Source organism: Mobula hypostoma, chromosome 1 (genome assembly GCF_963921235.1).
Source record: "Mobula hypostoma chromosome 1, sMobHyp1.1, whole genome shotgun sequence".
Taxonomy (NCBI): domain Eukaryota; kingdom Metazoa; phylum Chordata; class Chondrichthyes; order Myliobatiformes; family Myliobatidae; genus Mobula; species Mobula hypostoma.
The window spans coordinates 99,325,691-99,343,854 of record NC_086097.1 but is presented as its reverse complement, the minus strand read 5'-3'; the positions used below and the strand labels follow the sequence as shown (position 1 = coordinate 99,343,854).

The 18,164-nt window shown below is 41.6% G+C and overlaps 1 protein-coding gene across 1 annotated transcript in view; it reads left to right on the top strand.

Moving 5' to 3' along the window:
• LOC134349347 (EH domain-containing protein 4-like) overlaps positions 1-18,164 on the top strand; it is an 80,752-nt gene that overhangs the window by 10,080 nt on the left and 52,508 nt on the right. The window contains exon 2 of the mRNA XM_063053516.1: positions 17,470-17,646. Within this exon, the coding sequence (XP_062909586.1) occupies positions 17,470-17,646 (177 nt within the window). The remainder of the gene's footprint in view (positions 1-17,469; positions 17,647-18,164) is intronic.

The window sequence follows — 18,164 nt, the reverse complement described above, 5'->3', positions numbered from 1 at the left end:
GTACTTGGCAAGTAATAAGAAAATTAGCGGCTGTATCGCCCATTCTTAATTGCCCTTGAGGTAATACAGACATTGTGTATGCCTTGTATTTTTTTTAATTGATACATTGACCTTCTATGTGGATGTTTACTGTCCATATGCAACTTGGTCAGTCCCACCTAAGTGTCTGGTTAATGTTTGGCAAGTGATTATTTACCAAATATGTTCCCCCACCTACTACTTTGCATGTCTCCTCTTATCTCCCAGTCTAGATGATCCGCAAAAATACTAGCACTTTATTTACAATTCAAGCTTTTGACTTCTCCCTTCCTTGCTCTTGACTTTTGTCTTAGTTTCTCTGCTTCCATGATTCTTGAATAGTTAAGGTTTGATGGCAGACAATTTGTTTAAGTACAGTAATTAATATTAACTGTACCACAGCAGTGACTGTTTCATTTTCAAATGTTATTACAAATTAATTACAAATGTTAAAAAAATCTCACTTCTAATTGTGTTCTGCTAACCTTGGTAATGTCCCCAATATGTACTGTCTAAAGAAATTATTTAATGTTTAAAATGCCTACTTCTGCATTTCATCAAGTGCAGCATCAAGGAGCCCATCAAAATTCCATAATTGTGCAGTGGGTTGATTTCTGGGATCTATTCAATGAAGAGAGATTGGGGAGACAAGGATAATGGGGAGGGGGTAAGACTCTATGGAGCCATAATGTTTGGAACTCCCCGTCAAGTTCAAGTTTATTGTCACTTCAACTGTATACATATATACTGCCAAACGAAACAACGTTCTCTGTAACAAGGTGCACATCACAGTACATATAGCACACACAACACATAAAGTAATATTACCACAAATAAATTAACAAATAATAAGGTAATGCAGCTGGTCTGTACACTCTCTGTGGTGCTCCTGTTAAAAAAAACTGGTTAGAATGGTGTGGAGGAAGAGCTTCGTTCACCTCAGTCTCCTCAGGAAATGGAGACACTGCTGTGCCTTATTGACTTAAGAGGTGGTGTTGAGGGAGCAGATGAGGTTGTCCATTATATACACTCCCAGAAACTTGGAGCCTCTAGCTATCTCCATGGAGTAGTCATTTATGTGTGATGAGGAGTGGTCAGCCTGTACCTTCCTAAAGTTCACGATCTCTGTAGTCTTGCCCATACTGAGACTCAAGTTGTTGAGCTTACACCATTGTTCTCTGTTGTATCATCTGTGAACTTGATTCAATTCAAAGTAAGTGTACACAGTACAACTCTGAAATTCGTCCTCCTGCAGGCAACCAGGAAGGAAAGAAACATCATAGAACCAGTTCGAGAAAACATCAAACACCCAATACGCGAAGAAAAGAACAAATTGTATAAACAACAAAATGCGAGCGAACAACGCATTGAATATCAAACATCAAACCAGTAGTATTCAGTTTAGTTCAGTTCAGTTCAGTTCAGTGCTGTGCCACTAGCCAATGCAGACCGCAGGGCCGTTCTTCGCCGAAGCACCCAGTCTGCATAGTCCGCTCCTATCAAACTACTCAAAAACAGCAAAAAAAAGAGTAACCAGAATCCAGGAACATATGCAACATGAATCTCAAATTCACCCCAAACTGATCAATCCTGGCAATGTGGATCCGAAGACTCCTGCACTTCCCTCTGACAGCAGCTAGCAAGAGGAAGACCTGTCAAATGCAGGCAGGCGGCACCGAACACCTGCCCGTCCTCTGCTCTCATCCTCAATCTCATCCTACTCAAAGTCTCAACTGGAGAGAAGCAACTGAGCATGCACCCCTCTGGGTTGCTGGTCTCAGCATGAAGGAGCTTGAGACTGAATGTTGTCTTTCTGTCAAAAAGTCCAAGGTCTATTTACAGAGAGAGGTGTTGAGCCTAAACGAGGACAGTTTAATACCAGCTTCTGAAGGATGATCATATTAAACAATGAACTGAAGTCAATAAATAGCATTTTGGCATATGAAGCACCATTTTCCAAGTGGGACAGGATGGGATGGAGTGCGGATCAATAGTGAATCGATTTGAGTGATAAGCGAACTTGAAAAGATCCAATGTAACAGGAAGATGGGATTTAATGTGATTCAAAGCACTTATTATTGTTGAGGTCAGTACCACTGCACAGTAGTCATTAAAGCAGTGTACTGTCGCATTCTTGGGTACTAGGGTGATGGTGGCTGCCTTGAATCCTGCGAAGACTGGACTGTTCGAGAGAGATGTTGATCATAACTACCAGAACCCCTGTTAACTGGGCTGCACAGTCTCTCAGCACCTGACTAGATATGTTATCAGGCTCCTCATCTTTGTGTGGGTTGACCTTGGCTATTGTCGTCCTTATATTAGCTGTGGCCAGACAGAGTGCCTGCTCCTCACCGTCTCCTCAAAATCCTCCATATCATTTGACAAAATAAGCAAATCAATGTCAGTATCCTCTTCCCAAGCATTGTGACTCTAAATGCAGTCAATTTCAATGGGCTAGCCAATTTGTTTGCATGTCAGTCAGCCGATTCTCTAAACACAGTTCTGAGCTGGTCGTGGCAAAAGGCTGTCAGACGGCAACCTCAGAAGTCTTCTTGAACATTGTAACTTCCCCAGCTCAAAATGCCAAAGGAGCATTTGGGACAGTACTACAAACAATCTCTTTTCGTCAGAAAAAAATGGGTGCATGGTGTTGATGATGGAAGGAATGCAGCTCTCCAAACTCTGGCCTGTCCTGTAAAGAAGTTCTGCAGAATTTGTGGGTCCTGCATTGGCCTTTTTAGCTACCTCAGAAGCAAGTCCAGTGGGATAGTCAAAAAAGAAATTAATGAGAAAGAGTTGCACGAGATGTATATCTTTTGATTGATGGATAGAAAGAAGAAAAAGTATCAGATTTTAGAACACAGAGCAGTCCAACATGGTGCATAGCCTTTTGGCCCACGATGTTGTGTCAGCCTCATAACCTACTCTAAGATCAATCTAACCCTTTCCTCCTACATAGCCCTCCATTTTTCCATCACCCATGTACTTATCTAAGAGTTCCTTAAATTCCTCTAATATATATAGCTCTATCACCAACTCTGGCACTTATCATTCTCTGTGCATCCCTCTATACTTTCCTCTAATCACCTTAACATTTTGACCCATTGTATTAGCCACTTCTGTCCTGGGAAAAAGTCTCTGGCCACCCATTTGATCTTTGCCTCTTATCTTGTATACCTCTATGAAGTAACCTTTCATGTTCCTTCCCTCCAAACAGAAAAGCTCTGACTTACTCCTAACACATAGTTGTTAATCAAGGTAGCATCCTGGTGTTTCCACTCTGCATCCTTTCTAAAGCTTCCATGCCCCTCCTATAATGAGGCAACCAGAACTGAGCACAATATTCCAAGTGTGGTCTAACCAGGGTTTTATAAAGCTGCAACATTACCTCACGGTTCTTGAACTCAGTCCCCCGAAGAAAGAAGACCACTACACCATATGCCTTCTTAACAACCCTATCAACTTGCGTGGCAACTTTGAGGGATCTAGGGTCATGCATCCTAAAACCCCTCTGTTCATCTACACTGCTAAGAACCTTGCCATTAACCCTGTATTCTGCCTTCAAATTCAACCTTCCAAAATTAAATACTTCACACTCTTCTGGGTTTAACTGCATCTGCCACTTCTCAGCTCAACTGTGCATCCTGATCTTCTGAATGAACCTACTATGGGCAAACTTATCAAGTACTTTACTAAAATCTATATACACCACATCCACTGCTCTACCTTCATCAATGTGCTTTGTCATATCCTCAAAGAATTCATTCAGGCTCATGTGGCATGACCTGCCCCTGACAAAGCCAAGCTGATTATCTCTGATCAGACTACGCTCCTCAAAGTATTTGTAAATCCTGTCTCAAAGAATCTTCTCCAATATCATGCCCACCACTGAAGTAAGACTTTACTGGTCTATAATTCACAGGGATATCTTTGATTCCTTTCCTGTACATATTTGCCACCCACCAATCATCTGGTACTACTCCTGTGGCCAGTGAAGATGCAAAGATCATTGCCATTGCTGCAACAGTCTCTTCCCTCACTTCCTGTAGTGACCTGGGGTATCTCATCTGGCCCTGGGAGCTTACATTATCCTAATGTTTTTCAAAAGTTCTAGTACATGCTCTTTTTCAATATCAACGTGTTCTAGCATTACTACTTATTGCCTGTTACGCCACTGGCATTTGGGATAGCAATGAAGGTCCTCCATCTCTGTATAGAAGGATTCTTCATTGTTGTATTTGTAACAATTGTCTTTTGACCATTCAGGGTTGTTAGCCCTGAGCTGAACACCCAAACCTGGAGGACCAGTGGACCACTCTTAGTCTGGCCTCTACCCTTTGACCTGTTTGTTGTGGGTGACTTTACCAAGAGCCAAAGCACAAGGTCTTAACTCCAGCCAACATAGCCCTCCGGGTCATTGAGGCATGCGGGCCTCCAGACCCTACAACAAGGTTATGGTCCTTTTGGAGGATATTCTAGCATATTGGCCTGTTTTATGCTGAACTCACAAATGTCACAGACCCTCTCACTGGTCAATACTGAAGCAAAGTATTGATTAAGGACCTCCCCTACCTTCTCTGACTCCAAGGACATGTTTGCTGTTCTATGTCTGATAGGTCTCGCCTTCACTTTTGTCATCCTCCTGTTCTTCACATACACGAACAATACCTTGGGATTTTCTTAATCCTGCTTGCTAAGGCATTCTCATGTCCCCTTCTAGCTCTCCCAAATCCATTCTTCAGCTCCTGCCTGGATACCTTGTAGTTCTCTAGTGCCCTGTCTGACCCTTGCTTCCTAAACTTTAAGTAAGCTTCTATCTTCCTCTTGACTAGATATTCCATAGCTCTTGTCAATCATGGCTGCTTCACCCTACTATTCTTCTCTGTCTCAATAGGACAAACCTATCCTGAATCCCACGTTGCCATATTGTAGAAATGAATACATATATATACTTCTCCTCGTTCATCTTTAACTGGAGAACATTATATTAGTGCTTATTAATAATGGGAGCATGTAGTGGAAAAACTGAATTGCAATTTTGATTTATTTCATTTATACAAGAATAGGGTTTGGTTCTCTAACTTCCTGTAGTTTCTCTCCCCTCCATCCTCTCTCCTTTCTCTTTCCCCATTCAGGCTCCCCTCTTACCCCTTCTCCTCACCTGCACATCCCTCTGTTGTTTCCTCCTTTTCCCTTTCACCCATGGTCCACTCTACTCTCTTATCAAATAACTTCTTCAGCCCTTTATTTTTTCCACCTTTTGCCTCAAAGCTTCTCACTTCACCCCCCTTCCACCCCCACCCCCACCCCCACATTCCGATTTCACCTATCACCTGCCAGTTTGCAATTCTTCCCCTCCACCACCACCTTATTTAGGCTTCTTCTCCCTTCCTTTTCAGTCCCAATGAAGGATCTTGGCTTAAAACATAGACACTTTATTCCCCTCCAGAGTTGCTTCCTGACATGCTGAGTTCCTCTAGCATTTTGTGTGCGTTGCTCTGTTTGTAATATTTTGATAAGTTTTCAGATTACTTTAGATTAAATTTAGGAATCTATTTAATGGACTGCCCTCAAAGTTAAGAAGCGAGTGTAATGAAGGGTTTTCAGTTCTGATGATTGGTCCCAGACTTTAAAAAAAATTAATTCTTTCCCTTTCAAAAACAAGAGGAAATCTGAAGATGTTGGAAATCCAAGCAACACACACAAAATGCTGGAGGAACTCAGCTGGCCAAGCGGCATCTATGAGGGAAAAAAAAAGTATAGTTGCTGATTTGGGCTGAGACCCTTCGGCAGGACTCCCTTTCCACAGATACAGCCTGACCTGCTGTTTGTTGGTGGTATTTTTGTTTTTGTTTTTACTTTAGATTTCCAGGCATCTGCAGTTTTATTTTTGATTTTTAGACCTAGTCATAGTCATACTTTATTGATCCCGGGGGAAATTGGTTTTCGTTACAGTTGCACCATTGTTTGGTGTCTGATGATAAATCTGTATTTAAATTTTTTATTGAGACTTGGATATTTTATATTTGTGTCGGACAGCATCTGTGGGTAAAGAAACAGTTAAGGTTGTAGATCAATAATGTTATATCATAAATGGGGAAATTAAAAAAAATGCATATTTTAATTTTAGATGAAGTGGCAATGTGAAGAGAACAAAGGGACTGAATACAGTGGGCTGGAGACCATGAGCAGCTGAATAGTATAAGTCCCGCCGAAGGGTCTCAGCCCAAATCAGCAACTATACTTTTTTTTTCCCTCATAGATGCTGCTTGGCCAGCTGAGTTCCTCCAGCATTTTGTGTGTTGCTTGGATTTCCAACATCTTCAGATTTCCTCTTGTTTTTGAAAGGGAAAGAATGAAACAAAAAAAAATTGTAGAAATACCTGGCATGCTCTACTCTAGTTATACTCATGACTGTGACTAGGCACAGCTCAAATACCATGTATACATTAGGCAATGAGATCACTGATGTTAACAGAATCTTAGATGGCGCCCAGGAGCAAAACAGATAGGATGATTGTGTGGTGTCTCAACAACCTTGCACTCAACGTCAGCAAGACCAGGGGACTAATTGTGGAATTTCAGAATGGGAAGTTGGGGAGAACAGACACTAATCATTGGGGGGATCAACGATGGAAAGGGTGAGCAGTTTCGATCTCCTGGGCATCAACATCTCAGAGGATCTACCCTGGGCCAACCATAGTGATGCAATAATGACAAAATACAGCATGAGGGACTGCAGATATTAAAAATATGAAGAACCACAGACAAAATGCTGGAGGAACTCAGCAGTCTGGCAGCATCTATGGAGGGAAATGAACCATTGATATTTCAGGCAAATACCTTTTATCAGAACCAAATCAATGCAGTGTGTCTTCATAATTTAACCACAATCTCAGTATCATTCTTGTGTTTTTTGTATTTGTTATTGCCCTTCTCGAGTAGCTAGAATTGAGTGCTCTAATCTATGTGGTGTTTAAGGGAAAAAATGGCACTGGCGATAGATGACAATGTTCAGTGGGCAGCTCACTGCTAGATATATATATTTGCAAACAAGGAACAGCCTGACCTTTCACATCCTTGCTGGGGACTTCAATCAGACTAGCATGAAGAAATCTCTGCCAAGTATCACCAACATATCACCTGAAGGCCCAATCCTCTTAACCACATCTATGCTACCATTAAGAATATATAGAACATAGAATAGTACAGCACAGTACAGGCCCTTTGGCCCACATTGTTGTGTCGACCCTCAAACCCTGCCTCCCATATAACCCCCCCCAACTTAAATTCCTCCATATACCTGTCTAAATTTCACTAGTGTATCTGCCTCCACCACTGACTCAGGCACTGTATTCTACGAACTAACCACTCTCTGAGTAAAAAACCTTCCTCTAATATCCCCCTTGAACTTCCCACCCCTTCCCTGAAAGCCATGTCCCCTTGTATTGAGCAGTGGTGCCCTGGGAAAGAGGTGCTGGCTATCCACTTAGCTATTCCGCTTAATATCTTGCATACCTCTATCATGTCTCCTCTCATCCTCCTTCTCTCCAAAGAGTAAAGCCCGAGCTCTCTTAATCTCTGATCATAATCCATACGCTCTAAAACAGGCAGCATCCTGGTAAGTCTCTTCTGTACCCTTTCCAATGCTTCCACGTCCTTCCTATAGTGAGGCAACCAGATCTGGACACAGTACTCCAAGTGTGACCTAACCAGAGTCTTATAGAGCTGCATCATTATCTCGCGACTCTTAAACTCTATCCCTCGACTTATGAAAGCTAACACCCCATAAGCTTTCTTAACTACCCTATCCACCTGTGAGGCAACTTTCAGGGATCTGTGGACATGTACCCCGAGATCCCTCTGCTCCTCCACACTACCAAGTATCTTGCCGTTTACTTTGTACTCTGCCTTGGAGCTTGTCCTTCCAAAGTGTACCACTCACACTTTTCCGGGTTGAACTCCATCTGCCACTTCTCAGCCCACTTCTGCAACCTATCAATGTCTCTCTGCAATCTTTGACAATCCTCTACACTATCTACAACACCACCAATCTTTGTGTTGTCTGCAAACTTGCCAACTCACCCTTCTATCCCCGCATCCAGGTCGTTAATAAAAATCACGAAAAGTAGAGGTCCCAGAACAGATCCTTGTGGGACACCACTAGTCACAATCCTCCAATCTGAATGTACTCCCTCCACTAGCACCCTCTGCCTTCTGCAGGCAAGCCAGTTCTGAATCCACCTGGCCAAACTTCCTTGGATCCCATGCCTTCTGACTTTCTGAATAAGCCTACCATGTAGAACTTTGTCAAATGCCTTACTAAAATCCATATAGATCACATCCACTGCACTACCCTCATCTATATGCCTGGTCACCTCCTCAAAAAACTCTATCAGGCTTGTTAGACACGATCTGCCCTTCACAAAGCCATGCTGACTGTCCCTGATCAGACCATGATTCTCTAAATGCCCATAGATCCTATAAGAATCTTTTCCAACAGATTTCCCACCACAGACGTTAAGGCTCACTGGTCTATAATTATCCGGTCTATTCCTACTACCTTTTTTGAACAAGGGGGCAACATTCGCCTCCCTCCAATCCTCCGGTACCATTCCCGTGGACAATGAGGACATAAAGATCCTAGCCAGAGGCTCAGCAATCTCTTCCCTCGCCTCGTGGAGCAGCCTGGGGAAAATTCCATCAGGCCCTGGAGACTTATCCGTCCTAATGTATTTTAACAACTCCAACACCTCTTCTCCCTTAATATCAACATGATCCAGAACATCAACCTCACTCATATTGTCCTCACCGTCATCAAGTTCCCTCCCATTGGTGAATACCGAAGAGAAGTATTCATTGAGGTCCTTGCTCACTTCCACAGCCTCCAGGCACATCTTCCCATCTTTATCTCTAATCGGTCCTACCTTCACTCCTGTCATCCTTTTGTTCTTCACATAATTGAAGAATGCCTTGGAGTTTTCCTTTACCCCACTCGCCAAGGCCTTCTCATGCCCCCTTCTTGCTCTTCTCAGCCCCTTTTTAAGCTCCTTTCTTGCTTCCCTATATTCCTCAATAGACCCATCTGATCCTTGCTTCCTAAACCTCATGTATGCTGCCTTCTTCCACCTGACTAGATTTTCCACCTCACTTGTCACCCATGGTTCCTTCACCCTACCATTCTGTATCTTCTTCACCAGGACAAATTTATCCCTAACATCCTGCAAGAGATCTCTAAACATCGACCACATGTCCATAGTACACTTCCCTGCAAAAACATCATCCCAATTCACACCCGCAAGTTCTAGCCTTATTGCCTCGTAATTTGCCCTTCCCCAATTAAAAATTTTCCTGTCCTCTCTGATTCTATCCTTTTCCATGATAATACTGAAGGTCAGGGAGTGGTGGTCACTGTCCCCCAGATGCTCGCCCACTGAGAGATCTGTGACGCGATCCGGTTCATTACCTAGTATTATATCTAGTATGGCATTCCCCCGAGTCGGCCTGTCAACATACTGTGACAGGCATCTGTCCTGGACAGACTTAACAAACTCTGCCCTGTCCAAATACCTACCATTCCATCTCACAACTACAATTCTGTATATCTGACCTACTCACTGCCCTACATACTGTATAAACAGAGACTAAAGAGCAAGACACTAGAGATAAGGACAACCAAGAGGGGATTACGGGAAGCAGGCAAGCAGCTTCAAATTGGTGGCATGGGTCATGTTCGAGGACTCATCAAGGGACCTGAATGAATACACGGTCGTTACAGACTATATAAAAATGTGTGGAATGGTCTGTCCCCACAAAATCAGTCTTCCGCAACCAGAAGTCCTGTATGAACTAAGAAATTCACAACCTGCTGAGGCCTAGATTGGAGGTATGTAGGACTGGCAATCAGAGAAAGTACAAGAGGTCCGAGAATGACCTTCAGAAGGCCATCTCACATGCAAAGTGGCAATTACAGACTAAACTTGAATCATAGAGAGATGTTTGATAACTGTGGAAGTGCTTGAATGCCATCACCTCCTACCAAGCAAAACCAAGCACCATAAATGGCAACAACGTTTTGCTCTCAGATAAGCACAATGCCTTTTATGAAGCATACACCAAATGCTGGAGGAACTCAGCAGGCCAGGCAGCATCTATGGAAAAAGTAGTGTTCACATTTTGGGCTGAGAACCTTTGGCGGGACTGGAGAGAAAAAGACGAGGAGTAGATTTAAAAGGTGGGGGAGGGAAGAGAGAAACACAAGGTGATAGATGAAACCGGGAGGGGAAGAGATGAAGTAAAGAGCTGGAAAGTTGATTGGTGAAAGAGAAGGTGGAGTCTGATAGGAGAGAACAGAAGGCCATGGAAGAAAGAAAAGGGGGGATGAGCACCAGAGGGAGGTGATGGGCAGGCAAGGAGATAAGGTGAAAGAGAAAAAGAAGGGATGGGGAATGGTGAAGGGGTGGGGGGCCATTACCAGAAGTTAGAGAAATCGATGTTCATACCATCAGGTTGGAGGCGACCAAGACAGAATTTAAGGTGTTGCTCCTCCAACTTGAGAGTAACCTCATCACTACAGTAGAGGAGGCCATAGATTGACATGTCAGAATGGGAATGGGAAGTAGAATTAAAATGAGTGGCCACTGGGAGATCCTGCTTCTTCTGGCGGATAGAGCATAGGCGCTCGGCAAAATGGTCTCCCAATCTACATCAGGTTTCACTGATGTACGGGAGGCCACACTGGGAGCACTGGACACAGTATATGACCTCAACAGACTCACAGGTGAAGTGTTGCCTCACCTGGAAGGACTGTTTGGGGCCCTGAATGGTAGGGAGGGAGGAGGTGTAGGGGCAGATGTAGCATTTGCTCTGCTTGCAAGATTAGGTGCCTGGAGGGAGATAGCCCCTCCTAGTTTCACCTATCACCTTGTGTTTCTCTCTCCCTTTCCCCCACCTTCTAAATCTACTCCTCATCTTTTTTTCTCCAGTCCTGCTGAAGGATCTTGGCCCGAAATGTTGACCCTACTTTTTTCTATAGATGCTGCCTGGTCTGGGTTGCTCCAGCATTTTGTGTGTGTTGCTTGGATATCCAGCATCTGCAGACTTGCTCTTGATTGTGACAGAACATGAAAGCAGCTTCACGAACTCCCACAGCCCACAATGACCCTGTGATCTCAGTCTTTGAGGCTATTGTGAGAATATCCTTCATTAGAGTCAAACCACAGAAGACATCTGGCTTAGACAGTTTATAGGGCCGAGCACTACAGAGCTGTGCTACTCAACTGGCATGAGTATTTATGGATATCTTCAATCCCTTGCTTTGGCAGTCTTGGGTACCTGCTTCAATCATACTGGCACCTAAGAAGAAAGGGTAACCTTGTCCAATAGCACTTACATCTACCATGATGACATGCTTTGGGAAGTTGACCATGAAGCATATTAACCCGTGCCGGAAGAATGAAGTGGGTCCGGTCTAATTTCCCTACCATCATAACAGGTCAACAGCAAATGCCATTTCGTTGGCTCTTTACTCAACTCTGGAACACCAGAGTAAATGAAGATGCATAATTTATAATGCTCTTCATTTACTATAGCTCAGCATTCAGAACCCTCATCCCCTTGAAACTTATCATCAAGCTCTAAGACCTGGGTCTCAGTACCACCCTGTGCAAATGGGTCCTTGATTTTCTCACCTGTAAACCACACATGGTACAGGTTGGCAACATTATGATAGTGTGGCTGAGTACAGATTCAATGCTGTATTTATGTTTGCTGATGGCACCATTGTTCTTGGCTGAACCAAAGGTAGTGATGAATTGGCATATAGGAGGCTGATTGAAAATCTGGTGCTGCAATAACAACCTTACAAGCAATATCAGCAAAGCCAAAGAGCTGATTATTGACTACAGAAGGAAGAAGCCTGAGATCCATGAGCCAGTCTTTATTAGGGGACTGGAGGTGGGGAGTGTCAGTAATTTTAAATTTCTTCTGGGACCAACACAAGTACCATCACAAAGAAGACATAAAAGCTGCGTAGATTCAGCATATCACTAGGAACTTGGACAGACTTCTATAGATGCGTAGTGGAGAGTATCCTACCTGGTTGCATCATGGAGTGGTATGGAAACACCAATGCCCTGGAACAAAAAGGGCTATATAAAGTGGTGGATACAGCCCACTCCACCACAGACAGAGTGCCTTACTGGTAGGTTCAGGAACAGTTATTACCCTACAACCATCAGGTTCCTGGGCCAACATGGTTAACTTAATTCACCACTGTTCTGATTCTATGAGGCTTACTTTCTTTCTTTTTAAATCTTTTTATTGAATAAGTATACAAAAAGTAAACCATATAGGCACTAGTACACTGTTAGAATATAATAAAATTACAGGAGATATTAATACAGAAAAAAATTGATACAAACAGTGCAATTTAAACATAAAATAATAAGGAAAAATAATGGTATACTAATTTATATATATATCAATAGAGAAAAGGAAAAAAAAAACCCCCCAAAAAAACCCACCGTGCAACTAAACTAAAAGCAAAGCAAAGCAATGGGCTAACTTGGAAACAGGTAGAGTTAAAGAACTTAAAATCACGTCCTCAAACCCGACCTCCATTAAAAACAGTTTAAAAAAAACACAAGAAGGGAATATAAATATGGAGCAAAAGAGGAAAAAAAAGATTACATTAAATGAAAATATTGAATAAAAGATCTCCAGGTCTGTTCAAATTTAAGTGGGGAATCATAAAGATTACTTCTAATTTTCTCCAAATTTAAGCATAATATCGTCTGGGAAAACCAAAAAAAGGTAGTTGGAGCATTAGGCTCTTTCCAATGTTTCTTCCTTTCCAATGCTCCCTCCTACATATATTTTAGATACTATAATTAACCTTAATCCATGTCAGAAAGGTGCAACGGCTATTATTTATAATATTATTATGAAACTTAGGAAAGCTCCATTTGATAAGATCAGGTCAGATTGGAACAGGAATTGGGTTCTATCATTTCCGTGGATGACTGGGGGCCGATTTTACAATTAGTCAATACTTCCTCTATCTGTGCTAAACATTCCCTAATTCAATTTAAAGTTGTTCATAGAACACATATGTCCAAAGATAAATTAGCTTGTTTTTATTCTCATATTAATCCTTTTTGTGATAGATGTCCGGGGCAGATAGCCTCTTTAACTCATATGTTTTGGTCTTGTCCTACTCTGGAAACTTTCTGGAGAGACATTTTTAATATTATCTCAAAGGTAATGAATATAGATATCTCTCCTCATCCTATTACTGCTATCTTTGGATTACCTAAAATTTCCAGTAATTTTTCTCCTTCAGCCCATAGAATGATTGCATTTCTTACTTTATAATGGTGAAAGAGGCTTACTTTCAAGCACTCTTTAGAGCTCATGTTCTTAGTATTATTTTTATTTGCACAGTTTGTCTTTTGCACAATGGTGTTAGCCTTTGTCTTTCTATGTGTAGTTTTCTTGTAAAATTTTATTTTATTTATTTTAGATTAGATTATGAGGACACTCAGTCCTTGTTTATTGTCATTTAGAAATGCATACATTAAAAAATGATACAATGTTCCTCCAGAATGATATCACAAAAAAACACAGGACAAACCAGGACTAAAACTGACAAAACCACACATAATTATAACATATAGTTACAACAATGCAAAGCAATACCATAATTTGATAAAGAGCAGACCATGGGCACGGTAAAAAAAAGTCTCAAAGTCCCGATCGACTGATCATCTAACGCAGACGGTGTTTTTCCCTGTAAATACCTGCAAGAAAATGAATCACAAGGTAGTATATAGTAATATAAGTGACCTTTGATAATAAATTTATTTTCAATTGTACGTTGCTCTAACATGCAGTTCCTACTCCCACTTTGAGGGTTGGTCTGGGCATATTTACTAATTTTTTATTAGCCTTTTTTTTTCTTCTTGTACCTGTGAATTTCTATATGAAGATCCACCCATAGTTTTGATTGCTCTTAATACTATCTGCATGTATGCAGTATGTGCATCTGTGTTTACTGTACCTAGCATATCCTTAAATTTGCTTATTAGATTTACATTATAGCAGCATGGCATCAATTTTTCTTTCCCACACATCAGTTGTACAGAGAATACAGCCCTTCTGTGTGCAATGGCAAGAGGACCCTAACATCGGGATCATTTCACACCTGATGAGCAAGATCTTTCTCATGTTCAATATAGAGCCATTTCTATGTTCCTAGTTTCTGCTTTATCTTGGCTGTAACCAGGAAACCATATTCTTTGCACTTCTAGGTAATAGGATTTGACCACTTGTAGATCTGAGCAGTTACCAATGTCCTCGGCTTTGTTTTTTCCATGATTCACCCTAGCCCTCGAGACCAATTCAAGCTATTAGTCAAGCTGCAGAGCAGCAGTGGATCTGAGCTGAAGATAGTGACTTGATTCATGTATAAAGAACTGTATGGTCTGAGTGGGAATTTCTTGGATGAAGGCACTAAGGGTGGGGTTGCTAAATTTACTGATGACGCAATGGTAAATAGGAAAGTAACTTGTGTAGAGGATGTGAGGAGACTACAATGGGATAGTGATAGGTTAAATAAAGGGGCCAAGAACCAGCAAATGGGAAAATTTACTGCTTTATTTATTTAGAGATACAGTATGGAACAATCCTTCAAGCTACGCTGCCCTGCAATCTCCTGATTTAATCCTGGCCTAATTACGGGACAGTTTACAATGACCAATTAACCTACCAACTGATACATCTTTGGACTGTGAGAGGAAGCTGAAACAACTGAAGGAAACCCACGTGGTCAGAGGGAGAACGTAGAAACTCCTTACTGATAGTGACGAGAATCTGACATTTTTCATTCTGGAAATTCAAAAAATAAAATAGCAGCATCTGGTCTAAATGGTGAGGGAATGATGAGCTCCAGCAAATAATTGGGGATGATAGAATACAGTATCTTGTGTAGAAGTTGAATACAGAATTAGAGAGGTTATGCACTGTAGAAAGCATTCTTCTAGGGTGCCTCACAACCTGGTATGGAAGTTGTCCTGTCCAAGACTGGAAGAAGTTGCAAAAGATCGTGAACACGGCACAGCACATCACACAAACCAATCTTCTGTCCTTGGACTTACTTTACACCGCATGCTGTCGGAGCAGTGCTGCCAGGATAATCAAGGACACGACCCACCCAGCCAACACACTTTTCGTTCCTCTTCCCTCTGAGAGAAGGCTCAGGAGCTTGAAGACTCGTAAGGCCAGATTTGGGAACAGCTTCTTTCCAACTGTGATAAGACTGCTGAACGGATCCTGACCCGGATCTGGGCCGTACCCTCCAAATATCTGGATCTGCATCTCTTTTTTTTTTGCACTACCTTACTTTCCATTTTTCTATTTTCTATTTATGATTTATAATTTAAATTTTTAATATTTACTATCGATTTGTAATCCAGGGAGTGAGAAGTGCAGAATCAAATATCGCTGTGATGATTGTACGTTCTAGTATCAATTGTTTGGAGACAATAAAGTATAAAGTATGCTTCATTATAAAGGGCATTATTGAGATCACATCAGGAATACTGCCTGCAATTTTGTTTTCTCTAATTCAGGAAAGATATTAATGCATTAGAAGCAAAAGATTTCCTAGACTATTATCTAGAATAAGTTGGTTGCCTTGAGGCAAGGTTTGACAGGTTCAATAGGTGCATTTAATGTCAAAGAAATGTATACAATGTACATCCTGAAATTCTTTTTCTTTGCAGACATCCACGAAAACAGAGGAGTGTCCCAAAGAATGAATGACAGTTAAAACGTTAGAATCCCAAAGCCCCCCGCTCCCCCCTCCCGAGCACAAGCAGCAGCAAGGCAACGAACCCTCCCCACCCCACTGGCAAAAAAAGCATCAGCACCCTCTACCGAGCACTCAAGCATGCAACAAAGCATCAGTAAAGACACAGGTGCAGTACCCCAAAGACTAATCACTCACCTGATAATTCGACATATCACAGGCTCTCTCTGTCTCCCTAATAAGGGAAAAAGAGGTATCCCTGTTTCACAGCAAGAGGAGAGACATAACAAAAAACTCACTGATTTACTATGTTAAGAGTCCGTTGTGTCACATTTTACGAGCTCTGCACCCAGAGAGTTGGCACCAAAAAGGCGCAGCTCTCTGGGCAGACTACCCCCAGCAGCTAACCCACTGCTCCTGATGTTACGTGTTCTCCCATAACACTTCAGTCAGGGGCACCGGCCTAGAATCAGCATGTCTCCAGAGCCATGAAATCCCGGAACCCTGAAGGCGCGCTCATCTTCCAGGCTGCGTCCTTGGGATATCAGAAAGCAGCTGGACTTGAGGCCCTAAGAGCAGGTCCCATTCCCATAATGAACCGAAGTCAGAGTGTAACTCCAGATCAGGGTCTTCAAAAGAACCCCCCACACCCTGAAAAGGAAAAAAGAGATAGCAAAGATAGAAATAAAGTTGTTTACAGAGATGCAAGCAAAGGAGTTGCCGTTTAGTGCCATCTTAACTTCTCCCTGCCTTCTTTTTAGGCCTGTATCTGCTGAGGCTAAGAAGAAATTTGATTGAAATATGCAAGATCCTGAGGGGAGATGTGGAGAGGATGTTTCTTCTTGTGAGATAATTCAGAACTAATGATCATTGTTTAAAATGAAGAGTTGCCTATGATGAACATTTTCTCCCAAAGAGTTTTAGAGAACATCTTCCTCAAAGCATGATTCAGCTTTTGAATCTTGATAAGTAAGGGGTGGCAAGGTAGCATAGTGGTTAGTGTAATGCTATTACAGCGCCAGCAAACCAGGTTGAATTCCGTTCCGCTGTATGCAAGGAGTTTGTACATTCTCCTCGTGACCACATGGGTTTTCTCTGAGTGCTCCGGTTTCCTTCCACAGTGCAAACACACTTGAATTAGTAGGTTAATTGGTCGTGTGCGTGTATTTGGACAGTGCGGACTTGATGAGCTGGAAGGGCCTGTTACTGTGCTGTACAGTACTTCTGAATAAAAATATATAAATAAAGGAGTAAATGATCATTGGGGCAAGATGGTAGTGTGTAACTAAGGGTATAATTAGATTCGCCATGACCCTATTAAATGACAGCAAATTTAAAGAACTAAGTAATCTACTCTTGCTATCAAATTGTAATTTATATCACTAACTCTTTGTAGCTTTTTTTTAGTAATCTTTAAAATAATTTATTATACCTTGTACTTTAATATAATCTTGTTGCTTCAACTATTACAGGTCTATATCCTCATCAGAATGAGGAATTTTCAGGAAAAGAATTGTGCAACAGAATTATTTTTTAAAATATCTTTGAGTTTGTATTCTAAAGTTAATCAGATGACATTTTTTCTAGTGTGCTGCAGAGTGTTGTAATATCTAAGGTCTGATTAACGTGTTGTTATACCATAGATACCTCCTGGAACAGGATTTTCCAGGGATGAGAATTGGACCTGAACCAACAACTGATTCCTTCATTGCTGTGATGTATGGAAAAGAAGAAGGCATCATTCCTGGCAATGCACTTGTTGTGGATCCCAAAAAACCCTTCCGAAAACTGAATTCTTTTGGAAATGCTTTCTTAAACAGGTATGTATGACTGTTCTATGGATGAACTTGTAAAACTGTTCAAAATGATAAGATAACAAAATATTTAACTACAAGTTAAAGCAGTATTGTGTACGAGATTGAAAAAAGCTATGCTTCCACCAAGGGTTAGTGTTGTAGTCTTGAACAGACACTTTCCTGCTGACTGTAAGCTTGTAGCGTGGTATAAACTTGGGCAGTTTTTATCCAGGTTAGTGTGTACTAGTCCACGATATAATGCTGCCCATAACTTACCATGGCAAACTTCTTCCCGCATGGCCACTGAGGAAGGATAGCAAATGGTGGTCATTGGTTGGATTTAAATGAAACATCTGGAAAATAAATGCTTCACCTTTGTTTAGCTGTTTTACTGTCTCTATTTTGTTTTTAAAAGCACAAAGTTGTCCTAGGATATTTTCCCCAAGTATTCGTCCATGCCTGGTTAGTCTAAACAGCAAAAGTCATCATAATATTTCAATATAGTAGGTGTTGTACCTATTCCTACCTTTATTCAGACATGC